Consider the following 18,826-nt stretch of genomic DNA (forward strand, 5'->3'; position numbering starts at 1 on the left):
ATCTACTCCCTGAACAAATAAGAACCAAGAAATGCAAATAATAAAAAAAAGGCAACGAAGGTGTGATTCCAAAGCTGAGGTCTAGAGTAGTTGACCCTGGGTTGAGCTGGAGGAAATATCTAGCTGTGGGGGATAACCCCTCCTACCTGTGAGTTGAGGGCCCCCAGTGCAGTATTCATAAAAGTAAGTGAACAAATCTATGTCCTTTACACAGAAAAGATTTCCCTGTGTATTCCTACCATATATATATTCTCATTTAGGTGGGGAAAAAGGAGTGAATGAATGAATAAAAAAGAATAATTGAGTAATATAAAATTCACATTATAAGAAGTATTTCTCGAGATAGGTATAGCACCTAGTTTTGCTTCCATTTAGCTCATCACCATTTTTAAAGTTAGCCAAACCTTATGGCTCTTCTGGAGGGGGTGAGGACTGTCTTCAGAAAATCACAGTCTCTTCCTGATATACTTCTCTCGCCCTCCTTCCTGCTTTCTCAATTCTCTCACTATTTCCCAAGCAGAGAGGGATAGCTGCTCAGCCAGGCTTTCCCTCGGTTTGATCACACTGATGGGCAACCCTCTGGCCTTCATGTCTGCAGTTGCCTCTTCCACTGTCTGATGCAGTTGTGACCCTTCTTTGTAAAGCACTCGCAGTTTAGCAGGGTATAGAGTTTGGAATCTAATCTTTCCTTGCTTTAATATTTGCTTCACTTCAGAGTATGCTTTACGTTTCTGCAGGACCATTGGGGGGAATCTTGATCGAAATATATTAATTTCCCATCCAAAAATACCCTCTTCTTTCCCCAGGCCCTTTGTAGAATCTCCGCCTTGGTATTGTATTGAAGGAATCTAATTAATATTGAGAGTGGCTTATCTTCTCTGTCTCTGGTAGGCCCCGGGGTGAGCACACGATGCACCCTCTCAATTTCCATAGTTGAAGGAATCTCCAGCGCGTCCCGCAGCAACTTTCATACAAACTCCGTCATAGACAAACCCTCCGCTCCTTTGGGAACATAGTATATCCTGATATTTTTCCGCCATGATCTTCCCTCCTGGTCAAGCAGTTTACTTGCTTGTTGATTTAATATTTTTATCGTCTTACTTGTGTCCATTCCACGTTTTGCACGCGATCTTCCACCTTCTCAATTCGAGTCTCTACCACCACTATTTTTTGATTGACATTGGCAAGCTTTGACTTGATATCATTTAGTTGCTGTTTTATATCTTTTTGGAATCCCTGTATCTCTTCCAGAATTTTTATCATATTTGCCACTTCACCGGGACGAGGCCCATCGTCAGCCTCGCTACCATGCATTCGGGGAGGAGAGCCGCTCACTGCACCCCTCTCATCCACAGGCTCTGCAGTGATGCTTTTTTATCTCCATTCTTTTTCCCCGTTCTTGCCCCCCTTATCAATTCAGATATTTTCAAAAGATCTTATATTTGATGGATTAACGGGGCAAACTATGCATTTTTCTGGAGGAGCTATTGACTTAAGCTGCCATTCTGGACGATGATATCACCGGAACCCTAAGCTATGTTTTTAAACATTAAACGTGGACTCAGAGGGGTGGAGCAAAGTTAAGATGGCGTTAAACGGTGACTCCTTTACTTGCATTTTCGGAAACAGCCCTATTGATATCCCAAGGACACGGTCTGGAAGACTAGCACACCTTCAGGGTTCCAGATTTTCGTGGCTCTGGGGATGGGCTGATTCTAGGCCGGTGCCCCTGACTGAGATGTCGCAGAGAACACAGAACATCGGGAGCAGCTGTGTGTCCAGACACCTGTGCCTTTCCGAGCCAACTCTCTGGGCACAGAGCTTGGAAAAAGCAATGCAACATCATAAATCAGCCAGTTGTTTGTTACGTCTCCCCTCTCGCTGTGAAACGGGAACACCTCTTTTTCGCTTATTAAGGAGATATAGAGAGCCTGTGGTATGTCGAATTACTGGGGGAACAAGTAGTCTTTGGGGTACTGCAAATCTGTGTCTTTATTGATGATTTGCTGCATGCTTGAGTGCTCGGTGGAGGACAACGTTGCTTTTTTGCTTGTGGTGGGGGGGCGGGGTCCATTGCTTTGCTGTTGCCTTACATGGGAGGGAGGAGCTGGAGGAGTTTATGGGGTTTCCAACATTCAACTGTCATTCATTCTTTGGGGCACTCCTCTGTTTTTGTGAATGTTTACGAAGAAAAAGAATTTCAGGATGTATATTGTATACGTTTCTCTGGTGTTAAATGTACCTACTGAAACCTCTCTGCTTTATATGCAACACCTCAGGGAGTCTTGATGTAAGAGCAATCACCAAGGGTTACTGTTTATAACACAAAGTTAACCTCCATCTTCCTTCAGTTACAAATAGAAAACACACCTTCAAACCATTATACGTCCGACCACGGGGCAGCAAGTCAGATTCCTTTACACCTGCACAACTCTGGCCACCTGAAGAGATCAGAATCATATGAACAGCGTCTCCAATCTCCAGCTCAGTTAGAGGCTTAATATAGCAGCAGATTATTTATTTACACTAAATTTCAAAGGCTGCATCATCATTCAGTGAAGACAGAAAGAGAGGTCTGTCTAGGGTACCCCTGGTTTGTTATTGTCGTGGAAGGAGGGGAGGTCCAACCAGGCAGCCATCCACATTCTGGACCTTGCAGGCAGGTCCTGCTTTCACTCAGCAAGCAAACTGGCCTCACCTCCAAACTGCTGCTGTGGGTCCTCTGGTTACTGCCTGAATGTAATTCCAGACAAGTGTAAAATATCTGGGAAACAGTCTTGGAAATGAAGGGAAGGAGGGACTATTCAGTTAATTATAGACCTGTCAGTTTGACATCAGTGGTGGGTAAATTAATGGAAAGTATTCTTAGAGATAGTATTAATAATTATCTGGATAGATGGGATCTGATTAGGTGTAGCCAGCATGGATTTGTGCGTGGAAGGTCATGTTTGACAAACCTTATTGAATTTTTTGAAGAAGTTGCGAGGAATGTTGACGAGGGTAAGGCAGTGGATGTAGTCTATATGGACTTCAGCAAAGCCTTTGACAAAGTTCCACATGGAAGGTTAGTTAAGAAGGTTCAGTCGTTAGGTATTAATGCTGGAGTAATAAAATGGATTCAACAGTGGCTAGATGGGAGATGCCAGAGAGTAGTGGTGGATAATTGCTTATCGGGATGGAGGCCGGTGACTAGCGGGGTGCCTCAGGGATCTGTTTTGGGCCCAATGTTGTTTGTAATATACATAAATGATCTGGATGATGGGGTGGTAAATTGGATTAGTAAGTATGCCGATGATACAAAGGTAGGAGGTGTTGTGGATAATGAGGTGGGTTTTCAAAGCTTGCAGGGAGATTTATGCCGGTTAGAAGAATGGGCTGAATGTTGGCAGATGGAGTTTAATGCTGAGAAGTGTGAGGTTCTACATTTTGGCAGGAATAATCCAAATAGAACATACAGGGTAAATGGTAGGGCATTGAGGAATGCAGAGGAACAGAGAGATCTAGGAATAACAGTGCATAGTTCCCTGAAGGTGGAGTCTCATGTAGATAGGGTGGTGAAGAAGGCTTTTGGAACGCTGGCCTTTATCAATCAAAGCATTGAGTACAGAAGTTGGAATGTAATGTTAAAATTGTACAAGGCATTGGTAAGGCCAAATTTGGAATATTGTGTGCTGTTCTCGTCACCGAATTATAGGAAAGATATCAATAAATTAGAGAGAGTGCAGAGACGATTTACTAGGATGTTACCTGGGTTTCAGCACTTAAGTTACAGAGAAAGGTTGAACAAGTTAGGTCTCTATTCATTGGAGCGTAGAAGGTTGAGGGGGGATTTGATCGAGGTATTTAAAGTTTTGAGAGGGATAGATAGAGTTGACGTGAACAGGCTGTTTCCATTGAGAGTAGGGGAGATTCAAACGAGATGACATGATTTGAGAGTTAGGGGGCAGAAGTTTAAGGGAAACACGAGGGGGTATTTCTTTACTCAGAGAGTGATAGCTGTGTGGAATGAGCTTCCTGTAGAAGTAGTAGAGGCCAGTTCAGTTGTGTCATTTAAGGTAAAATTGGATAGGTATATGGACAGGAAAGGAGTGGAGGGTTATGGGCTGAGTGCGGGTAGGTGGGACTAGGTGAGATTAAGAGTTTGGCACGGACTAGGAGGGCCGAGATGGCCTGTTTCTGTGCTGTGATTGTTATATGGTTATATGGTTATTCCTGAATGAGATGTTCACCCCATATTTTGACGGAGAAGAAAGCAGGCACTGTAGGTCTTTAGCTATTCCACACCCCGTGCAACAGAGAGCAGCAAGGCTGGGAAAATCCCCATCAACTGTATTTTCAGAGAATTTTGAAAAAAAATTTCAGCCTCAGTGTTTTTGAGGAACTTACAGTTACAGGCATCCAGAAAGTGGAATTCCCCTTAAGGCAGACTGCCTGCATCACCAAGCCATTGAATTACAGCTGTAGCTGTCAAGCGACCAAGGGTAAGGAAAAGAAACTCACCTGTGTCATGGTGAGTCAGTCAGGTAAGGGATTTTCCTACTCAGGTAGAACTCCCAGCTTTTGAATGATTTACCTATGAAATCACAGTCTACAGAACTATTACCTTAAGCCAGATCTCTTCTGCAGAATGCTAAATATATTTCAATTGATTGATGGAAGAGCGTAATGCATCTTTATAGACCCAGAGCTAGAAACTGAAATGGCGCTGCAGAGATAACTGTGGCTGATTTCCTCCAGTGCCATAGGGATGGGGTTTCCACTTGTACACCATTGGCAAAGACTCATGGGAATGAGCAGGGTGACTCCCCAGGCATTGGCCTGGACTCTGCCTCGTTGTGAAGGGGAACTGATGCCATTTGCCCTCTGCTCTTTACTGCGGTGAAGACATAGAGAACATGCTGAGGTCAGAGACCACCCATTCCAGGGTAAATGACCTGCGGCTTTGCTGCGAGATTCACAGCTGAATCTTGCGTCAGCTCCAGAGTGCCCTGAACCCAGTGGTGAAATGCACTTCCTGACCACCCCCTCCACATCACATCAGCCAAGCCTGGCATTGTGACAGGGAGCAACAACCTTCATGAGAAAAGATAGGTTCACCATTTATTTGATTGGCTTTATTTCTTTATTTAACTCCTTGTTTATGTTTTAATTTAGTAGCATAATGTTCCTTAAACTACATATTTTTTCTTCAATGTTTTAATTATGTTTAAAATAACTTTTGTTTTACAATATCAATCCATTTTGCCATTCTTTAAATGTCTCGGATTTCTTTGACAGATGTGACCTTGCAGGGAAAGGCTGGTCCAGCACTCAGGTTTGGCACCTGAGGCCTGGTTGTCACTGGCAACCTGTTCCACCTCATGGCAGGGCCACTGAGTGGAGGACTTCATAGAACCATAGAACATTACAGCACAGAAACAGGCTTTTTGGCCCTTCTTGGCTGTGCTGAACCATTTTTCTGCCTCGTCCCACTGACCTGCACCTGGACCATATCCCTCCATACACCTCTTATCCATGTACCTGTCCAAGTTTTTCTTAAATGTTATAAGTGAGCCCACATTTACCACTTCATCTGGCAGCTCATTCCACACTCCCAGCACTCTCTGTGTGAAGAAGCCCCCCTAATGTTCCCTTTAAACTTTTCCCCCTTCACCTTTAACCCATGTCCTCTGGTTTTTTTCTCCCCTAGCCTCAGTGGAAAAAGCCTGCTTGCCTTCACTCTATCTATACCCATCATAATTTGATATACCTCAGTCGAATCTCCCCTCATTCTTCTACGCTCCAGGGAATAAAGTCCCAACCTATTCAACCTTTCCCTGTAACTCAGTTTCTCAAGTCCCGACAACATCCTTGTAAACCTTCTCTGCACTCTTTCAACCTTAATAATATCCTTCCTGTAATTCGGTGACCAAAATTACACACAATACTCCAAATTCAGCCACACCAATGTCTTATACAACCTCACCATAACATTCCAACTCTTGTACTCAATGCTTTGATTTATAAAGGCCAATGTACCAAAAGGTCTCTTTACGACCCTATCTACCCATCTCCCTGTGTTCAGCTCGGCCCATCTCTCGGGCACTGCAACAGATCCATGCAGCACATAAGACTGAGTGTGGGCTGGATCCTGAAATTAGACACGATTCAATTTACAATTATGCACTCTGCATTTTCTAAGGCACCAATTCCATTTAGCAATTATCTTTACTCTTCATAAGTCCATAATATATAGAAGCAGTATTGGCTCATTGAGTCTGTTCTGCCTTTCAATCATGGATAATTTTTGTTTCTCAACCCTCCTTCTCCTCATAAATCTTAGCTCCATTACCGAACAAGAACCTATCAATTTCTGCCTTAAATACATCCAATAACTTGGATTCCATAACCCTCAGTGGTAATGAATATCGTAGATTTGTCACCAGCTGGCCAAAGAAATCCCTCCTCATCTCGGTGCTAAAGGGATGTCCTTTTATTCTGAGGCTGTCCCTTCAGATCAGAGTCTCTCCTGTTCATAAAAACATCCTCTCCATGTTCACTTTATCCAGGCCCCTCTGTATTCAGTAAGATCAGCTCTCTACCTTCTGAACTTTACCAAGGACTGGCCCGGAATGGTTAAATGTTAATCCTTTAATTTCGAGATCATTGTTGTGAACCTCCTCTGGACCCTCTCCAGGGCCAGCACATCTTCAGCTGACCTGTATTGAGTTTGGGTACTTCAGCAGCGTATCAGTGTTACAGTGCCAGAGAGTCAGTCAGCTTCAGTTCTGCTGCTGTCCATAAGGAATTTGTACAGGATGTTCCCTCTATTTCCTCTGGGTTCTCCAGTTTCTACCCACATTTCAAAGCTGTACAAGTATAATTACACACAACTCAGTTGCTAACACGAGGGACAGTAGCTTTAATGTGCTTGGAAGCAGGTACAAGGGGGATGTCAGAGGTAAGTTTAGCACATAAAGTGGTGGGTGCGTGGAATGCACTGCCAGTGAAGGTGGTAGAGGCGGATACAATAGAGTCTTTAAAAGATCTTAGATGGGTGCATGGAGCTTAGTAAAATAGAGGGCTATGTGGTAGGGAAATTCTAGGCAGTTTCGAGAGTAGGTTACATGGTCGGCACAACTTTATGGGCCGAAGGGCCTGCAATGTGCTGTAGATTTCTATGTTTCTACATAATTGGGTGAAGTAAGCTTGTTGGGCTGGAAGGTTCTATTACTGTGCTATGTCCCTAAATAAATAAAATAGAATAAAGAACATATACAATTGAATTTCTATATAGCCATAATGTGGAATTAAAATATGTGGCACATTGAACTGTGACATTCAATGATGGCCTGTCTTTACCCTGAAATTTGTGATATTAATTCCACACACAACTACAACTACATAAACAACTTAGTTTTGAGTTTGTCCTGTTTTCTGTTGTTTATAAAGGACTTAATGGGTAGGATACTTGGTTATTGTAAATTATCCCGTGATTAGGTTGGAGTTAATTGGGTTTGTCAGGGTTTGCTGGGGCAGCATGGCTCGAATGGGCAGAAGGGCCCACTCTGGACTGTACCACTAAATAAATAAACACAAGAGATTCTGCAGGTGCTGGAAGTCCAGAGCAACACACACAAAAATGCTGGAGGAACTCAGCAGTTCAGGCAGCATCTATGGAAAGGAATAAAGAGTCAATGCTTTGGGCCGAGACGCCTTCATCAGGACTGGAATGAATGGGAGAAGATGCCAGAATAAAACTGTGAGGGGGAGGGGAAGGAGTACAAGCTAGAAGGTGATAGGTGAAGCCAGGTGAGGGGAAAAGTAAGTGAGTGGGGAAGGGGCTGACATGAAAAGCTGGTGGAGAAGGCAAAAGGCTGAAGAAGATGGAATGTGATAGGAGAGGACGGTGGACCATAGGAGAAAGTGGAGGAGGGGCACCAGAAGGAGGTGATAGGCAGGTAAACAGAAGGAGGTGATAGGGCAACCAGAATGGGAAATGGAAAAAAAGGGAATTAAATAAAGTTAAAGTTAAAATCTGTCCTGAGCCTTATACCCCTGCTTATGCCAGTTTCTGCGGCATGAAGTGACTGCGAGTACGAGACTCCCATCCAGATAGACTGGCAGGTTAACCCCCAGCATTTTGCTGCTACCCATTTTCTGCCAGGTGGACTGGAGCAATGTGTGGTTAAGTGCCTTGCTCAAGGACACAATTCGCTGCCTCTGCTGGGGCTTAAACTCATGACCTTCAGGTCACTAGTCTAACCCCTTAACCACTTGGCCTCGCACCACATATTCATTAGCAAGGGCAAATAAAAATAAAGCAGGGATCAGCAGAGCAGCCAATGTGTGAGTGGACCAGTGTTAGAGTGGCGTGGCTTTATTCCTCAGGCTTCAACAAGAACAGACTTGGGTGAGGTACGTATCTGGTAAATTTCTTGCAGTGAGATTGGCTTCAGGACAGTGTTTTGTTCTGTGTGTGAGATGCAGGAATTCTGGGAGAACTCCAGCCTCCTGGATAACCACATCTGCTCCAGGTGCACCGAGCAGCAGCTCCTCAGAGAACATGAGCTGCATCTTGGTGGCCTTCAGCTCATACAGGAAACTGAGGAGGTGGTAGATAGGAGCTACAGGGAGGTAGTCAGCCCTCAGCTGCAGGAGGCAGGTACATGGGTGATTTTCAGGAGAGGGAAAAGAACTGGGCAGCCAGTGCAGAATATCCCTGTGGCCATTCCCCTCAATAATAAGTATTAGGCTCTGGATACTGTAGGGGGGCACAAGCTGTCAGGGTGAAGCTGCAGTGACCAGGTCTCTGTCTCTGTGGCTCAGAAGGGAAGGGGAGAAGAGCACTGCAGTAGTGACAGGGGACTCCATAGAGGAGTAGACATGACAGAGACATGTGGATGGTACGTTGTGTCCCAGGTGCCAACATCAGGGACGACTTGGGTCAGGTGTAGGGCATTCTAAAGGGGTAATCAAAAACCTTGGTACATATTGGTACCAATGACATAGGTAGGAAGAGGGAGGAGATCTGAAAAGAGTATTTAAGGAGCTATGAAGAAAGCTGACAAGCAGAACCTCTAAGGTAGTAATCTCTGGATTGCTGCCTGTGGCACGTGCCAGGGAGGATGAGAAAAGGATGAATTGACAGGCTCAGGAACTGATGCAGGGGGCAGGGTTTCAGATTTCCTGATCATTGGGAAAGAGATGACCTGTACAAAAAGGACACGTTACATCCAAACCCAGGGGGACCAATATCCTTGTGGGCAGGTTTGCTAGAGCTGTTGGGGAGGGTTTGAACTTATTTGGCAGGAGAATGGGAACTGAGTGATAGGGCTGAGGAATGGGGTAGTTGATATACGAGCAGTGGCAGTGTGTAGTGAGACTGTCAGGAAGGACAGGCAGATGTCAGAGCAAAACTGCAGTCAGTAGGATGAGTTGCAGTGTAGCTGAAAGACAAAATCAAAAAGGGTGACAAATACAGGACAGATGAACTGAATTTTGCATCAGTCTTCATTATGGAAGCTACCAGCAGTTCTGAAAGAGGTAGCTGAAGAAATTGTGGAGGCATTAGTAATAATCTTCAATAGTCACTAGATTCTGGAATGGTTCCAGAGGACTGGAACCATTCCAGTCTTTGGTTAATTCCATAACATCCCATTCCATAACTTTGCAAATGTCACTTCACTCTTCAAGAAGGGAGAGAGGCAGAAGGAAAGAAATTACAGGCCAGTTTGCCTGACTTCAGTGGTTGGGAAGATGTTGGAGTTAATTGTTATGGATGAGGTTTCAGGTTTCAGGGTACTTGAAGGCAAATGGTAAAAATGGATTCTTGATTTCCTCACTTGCAGACCCCAGTATATCTTCCATATCTCCTCTGCAGTCTCCATCAGCTCAGGTGCATCACAAGGCTGTATGCTTAGCTCCCTGTTCTTCTTGCTTTACTCTTCTGACTGTGTGGCTAAGCACAGCTCTAATGCCCTAATCAAGTTTGCTGATAACACCACTGCTGTAGGCCAAATCAAAGGTGGTGATGAATCTGCATACAGGAGAGAGATTGAACATCTGGCTGAGTGGTGTCACAACAACAAACCTCTATCTCAATGTCAGCGAGGCCAAGCAGCTGATTATTGACTTCAGAAGGAGGAAACCAGAGGCCCATTAGCCAAAGATGGAGAGGGTCAGCAACCTGAAATTCTTTGGTGTTGTCAATTTGGTGGATCTGTCCTGGACCCAGCACTGGTGTAATCATGAAGAAAGCACAGCAGCGCCTCACCTTCCTTAGGAGTTGGTGAAGATTCAGCATGATATCTAAAACTCTAACAAACTTCTATAGATGTGTAGTGGAGAGTATACTGACTGGTTGCATCACAGCCTGGTATGGAAATGCCAATGCCCTTGATGCAGCCAGTACAAAAAGTAGTGGATATGACCCAGTCCATCATGGGGAAAGGATTCCCAACATTGTGCACATCTTCACAAAACATTGTCACAGGAAAACCACATCCATCATCAGGGACCCAGATCACCCAGGACATGCTCTCTTCTCTCTGCTGCCATCAGGAAGAAGGTACAGGAATCTCAGAACTCACACCACCAGATTCAGGAGCAATTATTAATCCTGAACCATCAGGCTGTTGAACGAAAGGGGTTAACTTCACTCAACTTCACTTTGAAGTGTTTCCGTAATCTATGGACTCACTTTCAAGGACTATTCATCTCACATTCTCAATATTTATTGTTTATTTATTATTATTATTTCTTCCTTTTTTTATTTGCACAGTTTGTTGTCTTTGGCACAGTGGTTGAACAAAAGACAAATGGTCTTTCATTGATTCTATTATGGTTGTTATTCTATCACAAATTTATTGAGCATTTCTGCAAGATGATGAATCTCAGGGTTGTATATACTGACATATATTTACTTTGATAAGAAATTAACTTTGAACTTTGAAATAGGCCAAAGTCAGCATGGTTTTCTTAGGGGAATATCTTGCCTGACAAACTTGTTGGAACTCTTTGAGGAAATAACAAGCAGGATCAACAAAGGAGCATCAGTGGATGTTGCGTTCTTGGATTTTCAGGAGGTCTTTGAAAGGTGCCACACATGAGGCTGCTTAGCAAGGTAAGAACCCGTGGTATTATAGGAACGATACTAGCATGCAAAGAGGATTGGCTGAGTGGCAGGAGGCAAAGAGTGGGAATAAAGGGAGCCTTTTCTGGTTGGCTGCGAGTGACCAATGATGTTCCACAGTGGTCTGTGTTGGGATTGATTTTTTTTATGTTATATTTTAATGATTTGGAGGATGGAATTGATGGTTTTGTGGCCAAGTTTGCAGACAATTCAAAAATATATGGAAGGGCCTGTAGTGTTGAGGAAAAATGAAGGCTGCAGAGGACTTAGACAGAGTATGACAATGGGCAAAGAAATGGCAGATGGAATACAGTGTAGGGAAGTGTATAGTCATGCACTTTGGTAGAAGAAACAAAAGCATAGGCTATTTTCTCACTGGGGCAAAAATGAGAAAATTCCGAGGTGCAAAGGTACTTGGGAATCCTACTGCAGATTGAGTCGGTGGTGATGAAGGCAAATGCAATGTTAGCATTAATTTGGAGAAGACTAGATTGTGAAAACAAGATTGTAATGCTGAGGCTTTCTAAGGCACTGGTGAGACCTCACTTGGAGTGTTTTGAGCAGTTTTGGGCCCCTCATCTGAAAAGCAAAGTGCTGACATTGGAGAGGGTTCAGAAGAGGTTCACAAAAATGATTCTGGGAATGAAAGACTTATCATATGAGGAGCATTTGATGGCTCTGGGCCTGTACTCACTGGAATTCCAGAATGTTGGTGGGGGGGGAAATCTCATTGAAACCTATTGTATGTTGTAAAGCCTAATGAGTGGATGTAGAGGGTATGTTTTCTATTTTGGGAGAGTGTAGGACCAGAGGGCACACCCTCAGAATAGAAAAACATTCATTTAGAATGGAGAAAGAAGGATTTTCTTTCGCGAATCTGTGGAATTCATTGCCACCGGCAGCTGTACAGGCCAGGTCATTGGATGTATTTAAGGCAGAGGTTGATAGACACTTGATAAGTCAAGGAGTGAAAGGTTACAGGGAGACAGCAGGGAATGGGGTTGAGAGGGAAATGGATGAGCTGTAATCAAATGGTGGAGCAGAGTTGATGGACTGAATGGCCTAATTCTGCTCCTGTGTCTTAAGGCTGGAGAATGTGATGCTCATGCCATTACATTGGAGTCTACCCAGACTGAATAGGAGACATTCCTCCAATGTGAGAGTGGCCTTATCTTTGCAGTAGAGGAGGCTATGGGCCAACTTGCCAGAATGGGAAGGGGGATTGCACTTAAAATGGTTGGTCACTGAGAGATCTTGCTACGTCAGGTCTCACCAATGTAGAAGCCCCAGATACAGTCCATGACCCTAACAGGCTTGTGGTTGAAATGCAAACATGACGAAATCTGCAGATGCTGGAAATTCAAACAACACACACAAAATGCTGGTAGAACACAGCAGGCCAGGCAGCATCTATAGGAGAAGGGTCTCGGGCCGAAACGTTGACAGTGCTTCTCCCTATAGATGCTGTCTGGCCTGCTGTGCTCCACCAGCATTTTGTGTGTGTTGTCATGGTTGAAATGTTGCCTCACCTGTTTGGAGCCCTGAAACAACACTGTTGTCTGCAATCTTATCTAAAATGGTGACACCTTTGCTGTAGCCTTAACTTGAAGTGATTATACATGGATAATATCTGGGAGATAAACGTGTTTCAATAACTCAGAACCTGTGGGGTCCAGGTAATCAAAAATAGTCAACAAACAGATAGCAGAATCTTCTGGGAATCTTCAAAAGGAAATGGAAGAATATCTGTTGGATCATTTGGACTATCTGTTGCTGTTTATATTCAAAATTTACATGGCCAATGTAGTTTCCATGAAACTATATTATTCAGCGGAGGGGTGCTGACTATCACTATAAGGTATGCCTGAGGGCACCGTATAGTGGCACACGCACCGGCCCAATGAGCCTATAAGCCTATAACTGCCGGTCTATCTGGGTGGGAGTCTCGTACTCTCAGTCACTTCACGCCACAATGAATCTATAGTGCTGACTATCACTATACTGTATGCCTGAGGGCAAAGTTTCACCAGTTGCTGAAGACGTTCAGAGACTGAGCAAGTCACTTGGATTTGGAAAGGCCCTGTGTAATCAATGTGCTGCGTGGGGTCCAGCTTCCCCAAGTAAGACCAAGGCCAGCGTGACATAAAGAGAAGCCATGAGGTTCATGATCATGCAATGAGTGAAGTTAGGTGACTAACCAGTTATTGGAAAGTCAAACCATATCACCAAGGCCAGGCCCAATAGGGAAATCCAGGTAGGGAGATTCTAGCCTCTAGTATTGTCCTACCATTTAAATAAAATTGTAAGGAAAATCTATCAAAGTTGAGTTTATTATCATATGTACAAGCAGCAACACAGGCACATAACGTTCACAAGAAGAGCATAAATTAAAGATAAAGTATACAAGAAAAAAGTATCATTGGAACAAAGAAAAAGTCCATTGCGCTACAAAGTGATCAAAATGTTGTTATACTTAGTGAGTAATTAGTGTGTGTAGGTCAGTTTAGTTGAAGGAAAGTAACCTTGTGGTGTGGGACTTCAAGTTTCTGTACCCGCTTCCCCCCCCCCCCACACTGTTGGTACCCGTGAGAAGATGGCATAGTCCAGATGGTGGGGATCTTTGATGATAGATGAGGAGGTGCAGATACCTCCAATGGTAGGGAGAGATATGCCAGTGATATCTTGGGCTAAGTCTACTACTTTCTGCACCAGACCATTATGTGATTATTCAGGGTACAGACAACAATCTGGTAAGACACTTGATCCTTCTCGTCCAGTTTTCTTGTGTGCACTGCCCTGCAACATGTGATTGAAAAGCCATTTATTGGCTAATAATAGAGAATTAGTAATGTGCCATCAGGAGTGGAGCATGGACTGTGGCTCCTTAACTACAGAAATGCTGTCAAGCTGTTCTTTAGTGAACCAGTCCATTTTGGGGTAGATTAAGCGTGGCCTGAAGTAAACAAAGAATGGAAAAGCATAACAATGAATGCATGTTCTGTAACACTTGTACAACAATTAGCTGCAACTCAGGGAAGTTCTCAAAGCCCTCCACCACAGGCACTCATAAAACTCATTAAAATGCAATGTTCCAGTACTCGTAAGGTCCATGCTTCTTTCAATTCCCGACATTATCACATGGCTCACTGAGGTCGCCAGGCCAAAGCAAGCAGAGGAAAGTAACATTAAGGTTGATTGATTTATAGAGTCATTCAGTAGCCTTGTTTCTGTTTTTGTTCATACAAAAGCTATACAAAATTATGAAGGCTGAGTAGAAATAGTAAATAGATAGGGTAAATGTAAGCAGGCTTTCCCCATTGAGGTTGGGTGAGACTAGAACCGAGGTCAAGGGTGAAAGGTGAAACGTGAACTGTTTAAGGGGAACCTCTTGGCTTAGAGGGTTGTGAGAGTGTGGATTGAGCTGCCAGCGGAAGTGGTGGATTCGGATCGCATTTCATCTTTAAGAGGAATTTGGACAGATGCATGGTCGGAAGGGGTATAAAACCATAAGATATAGGAGCAGAATTAGGCCACTTGGCCCATCGAGTCTGTTCCACCTTTTCATCATGGCTGATCCATTTTTCCTCTCAACCCCAGTCTCTTGCCTTCTCGTGTATCCCTTCATACCCTGACCAATCAAGAATCTGTCTTATAGAGGACGATGGTCCAAGTGCAGGTCGACGGGACTAGGCAGATTAATAGTTTGGCCATGAGCTAGATGGGCCAAAGGGCCTGTTTCTGTGTTGTATTGTTCTATGACTCTATGATGTCATTGTTTATAACCTCAGCAATGTCACTGCTCATATAAACTTGTAACTTTTGTACCTCAGAAAATAATAATGCTTCCCTTTCTGTGAGAGGCACCTACTGTATATGTCCAGTCTATACATCAGTGCTCAAGAAACACGCACTTCCATTGCAACTGAGCTATGAAGGAAGAAACGGAGTCAATGACTTCACATCAGCTGGTGCTGAGGAAAGGTCATCTTTCTGAAGCCCTAATCTTTTTCCCTCTCTCCACAGATTTTGCCTGATCTGCTGAGTGTTTCCAGCACTTTTTCCTTTGTTTTCATTTTAGATTTTCTTACTACTTGGTGAGAACTTGGGCAACATTCACGGGAAGTGCCTATGATAGTGGAAGGCGGAAACTGTGCGGAATTTGTTTCTTTCGGATGTATCAGGAGAGATTCGCAAAGGTCGAGCTGTGGAAATTGACCTAACGATGCCCCGTTGAGGAAGTGAGGACTGCTCTGCCTGTAGGGCAGCTGGCTTTAACCTGATGCACCTTGTAAATGCCAACACCTGTACCTTTGCCTTTCAAACACTTCCTCAACAGATAGCTCCTCACGGGGATTGCAGTTGGGGGCAAGTTCCTGTTCCTGCACTGTACTGTCCTCTGTTCTAGCATCAAGCTTACCTTGCTTAATTCCTTGATCATGCACCATAAAATTGTTTCTGCAAACATGTCATAGGGTCTATTCTTTAACACTCAGTATCTCATAAAATCTAACGTCATATTTTTCAACTCGAAGCTTAATGAATGAAATAGCAAATAAATGAGTATTTATTCTTTAGCTTCAGTACTTGGAACAGTATTGGGTAATTCCTCTGGCAAATGGTTGTTGTGTTAAGCAACAGGCCTGACCTCCAAGGATTTTTCTTATTATCAAGGAGTAAAGTGTTCTAGTACACTTAGTTTGTACTTTCACTTTTTTGAAATACTTAGTTACTAAAACACCAAGATAGTGCATAGTCTCGCCCAGTACTTCTTCTGAGAAATGTCAGAATCTGAGCTGATTTTCAGTTTTTTATCAAAAAAGTTAATTTTCATGTGTATATCTGTAGCTTTTCTATCTGTTAAGATAAACAACTGATTCTTTGGCTTTCTATTACATTTGGCTAGTAGGAATAAGACATATAATCAAATTTAACTGGCTACATCACCGTCTGACATGGCAGAGCAGGAACAGCATTACCAAGGTGGTAAAGGCAACTGAGACTATAAACTTTATTTTGACATGGAGATTTTGTACATTATGCTTTTTGCCACTCACAGTTGTGTAAGAGAATCTGAAACTCTCTGTTCAAAGGGTCCATGTAAATGCTATTCTATTTCACCAAAGAAGAACAGTGATAAAGAGCTTATAGATTCATTATTTCTGCAGTATTCATTGGGGTAAAGTATGTCATTCACTGCATGAACAATGCTTTGAAGTATAAATTCTAATGAAGTACTAGATTCTTGATTGGTCAGGACTTGAAGGGAGAAGACCGGAGATCAGGGCTGAGAGGAAAAATTGGTCAGCCATGATGAAATGGCAGAGCAGACTAGATGGATCAAATGGCCTAATTCTGCTCCTAAAACTAATGGTCTTATAAATTCTGTATTAAGCACGATCCATTTCATCATGTCCGGTTGATGTGTGGCAAGAGGCAGAATATCACACAAGTCAGTGTCTGGTATCCTGGCTGCAATTTTACTTTGATGAAATATCTTTACCGTCCAGGCAGTGTTCTCAGAAATCTCCCCTACTCTTCTCCATTCAAACCTTTCCTCTGAAGAGCCACTGCAAATATGAGTCACTCTCTTTGGCATAAATAGTGCTTTTCTGTATGAAGTTCTTGGATAGTAAGACCTTGATGCTATCGTGTTCTACTTCTTGGCTATCAAAGCAACTATCATATATGTTTTCTTATTCACCTGCTACCTTTAGGAAGTTTTGGAAACGTGTCTCAAGATCTCTGAGATCCCCTAAATTTCGCAATATCCTACCTCTCATGGTATTTTCTGTTAGGGCAGGCTAGTCTGAGCCAACAGAACAAACTGAAGGTGGTGTGGCTGATAAATCTGCAAGTTAACCACCCCCCCCCCCCCCATACACACAAGCACAAGCATAGCATGAACACCATATGTTGAGAAAGTTCTGCAGCCACAAGAAGTGTTACAGAGCAGGGCCACTGGATTTTGAAACAAAGTTTCTGCCAAACTGACCCTGAAGTTAATCTTAAAGTGCAAAGCTGTACTGTACATTGCAGGAGGATGTCAATAGAATGGTCACATGGGAAGTAAAACTGGCAAAGGAATTCAGCCCAGGGAAGAGTGAAATAATGAACTTTAAATCTGGAAAAAAATACACCCTGTATTGAGAAATATTTAGGATCTGAGAGATCTCAGAATGCATTTTCAAAGATTCCTAAAGGTAGCTGGCGATTAAGAAAGCACAGAGGATAATTTATCAGTCAAGATGTAGAATATGCATCTTAACTAGACCTTCATACAACACTTTGTGCACAGGTAGTGACCATATTTGTCCCTCATTAGAGGAGAGGGTATAACAGTTTCTCAGGACTTAAAACCTTTGGATGGCCTGGGATTATTTCTTTGGAATAGAAGAAACTATGGTAATATTTGATATAAATGTACAAAATTAGAAGAAGTCAAGGTAGAAAGGATCAGAAAGCCATTGGAAAGTCAAGGGCCATGGTTTTAAAATTGTGCAAGGAATAGTAAGGAAACTGGAAGTATTTTTTCATCCCATATTACAATCAAGTGTGACAGTGGGAAAGTGTGTATGGAACTGGAGGAAATAGCAGAGGTACTTAATGAATACTTTATTTCAGTATTCACTATGGAAAAAGATCTTGGTGATTATAGTGATGAGTTCCAGCAGACTGAAAAGCTTGAGCATGTAGATATTGAGAAACAGGATATGCTGGGGCTTTTGGAAAGCATCAAGTTGGATAAGTTGCTGGGACCGGACGAAATGTACCCCAGGCTACTGTAGGAGGCAAAGGAGGAGATTGCTGAGCCTCTGGTGATGATCTTTGCATCATCAATGGGGATGGGAGAGGTTCCGGAGGATTGGAGGGTTGCAGATGTTGTTCCTTTATTCAAGAAAGGGAGTAGAGATAGCCCAGGAAATTATAGACCAGTGAGTCTTACTTCAGTGGTTGGTAAGTTGATGGAAAAGATCCTGAGAGGCAGGATTTTATGAACGTTTGGAGGAGTATAACATGATTAGGAGTAGTCAGCATGGTTTTGTCAAGGGCAGGTTATGCCTTATGAGCCTGGTTAAATTTTTTTGAGGATGTGACTAAACACATTGATGAAGGAAGGGCAGTAGATGTAGTGTGTATGGATTTCAGCAAGGCATTTGATAGAGTACCCCATGCAAGGCTTATTGAGAAAGTAAGGAGGCATGGGATCCAAGGGGACATTGCTTTGTGGATCCAGAACTGGCTTGCCCACAGAAGGCAAAGAGTGGTTGTAGACGGGTCATATTCTGCACGGAGGTCAGTCACCAGTGGAGTCCCTCAGGGATCTGTTCTGGGATCCTTACTCTTCATGATTTTTGTAAATGACCTGGATGAGGAAGTGGAGGTATGGGTTGGTAAGTTTGCTGATGACACAAAGGTTGGAGGTGTTGTGGATAGTATGAAGGGCTGTCAGAGGTTACAGTGGGACATTGATAGGATGCAAAACTGGGCTGAGAAGTGGCAGATGGAGTTCAACCCAGATAAGTGTGAAGTGGTTCATTTTGGTAGGTCAAATATGATGGCAGAATATAGTATTAATGGTAAGACTCTTGACAGTGTGGAGGATCAGAGGGATTTTGGGGTCCGAGTCCATAGGATGCTCAAAGCAGCTGCACAGGTTGACTCTGTGGTTAAGAAGGCGTATGGTGTATTGGCCTTCATCAATCATGGAATTGA

General features: G+C 43.3%; 1 protein-coding gene across 1 annotated transcript in view; it reads left to right on the forward strand.

Annotated features, from left to right (window-relative positions):
* The first annotated feature begins 8,463 nt into the window (after window positions 1–8,463).
* Window positions 8,464–18,826, forward strand: part of coq2 (coenzyme Q2 4-hydroxybenzoate polyprenyltransferase) — a 71,272-nt gene continuing 60,909 nt past the window's right edge. Inside the window, exon 1 of the mRNA XM_059989815.1 lies at window positions 8,464–8,644. Within this exon, the coding sequence (XP_059845798.1) occupies window positions 8,464–8,644 (181 nt within the window). The remainder of the gene's footprint in view (window positions 8,645–18,826) is intronic.

Source organism: Hypanus sabinus, chromosome 14 (assembly GCF_030144855.1).
Source record: "Hypanus sabinus isolate sHypSab1 chromosome 14, sHypSab1.hap1, whole genome shotgun sequence".
Classification (NCBI taxonomy): domain Eukaryota; kingdom Metazoa; phylum Chordata; class Chondrichthyes; order Myliobatiformes; family Dasyatidae; genus Hypanus; species Hypanus sabinus.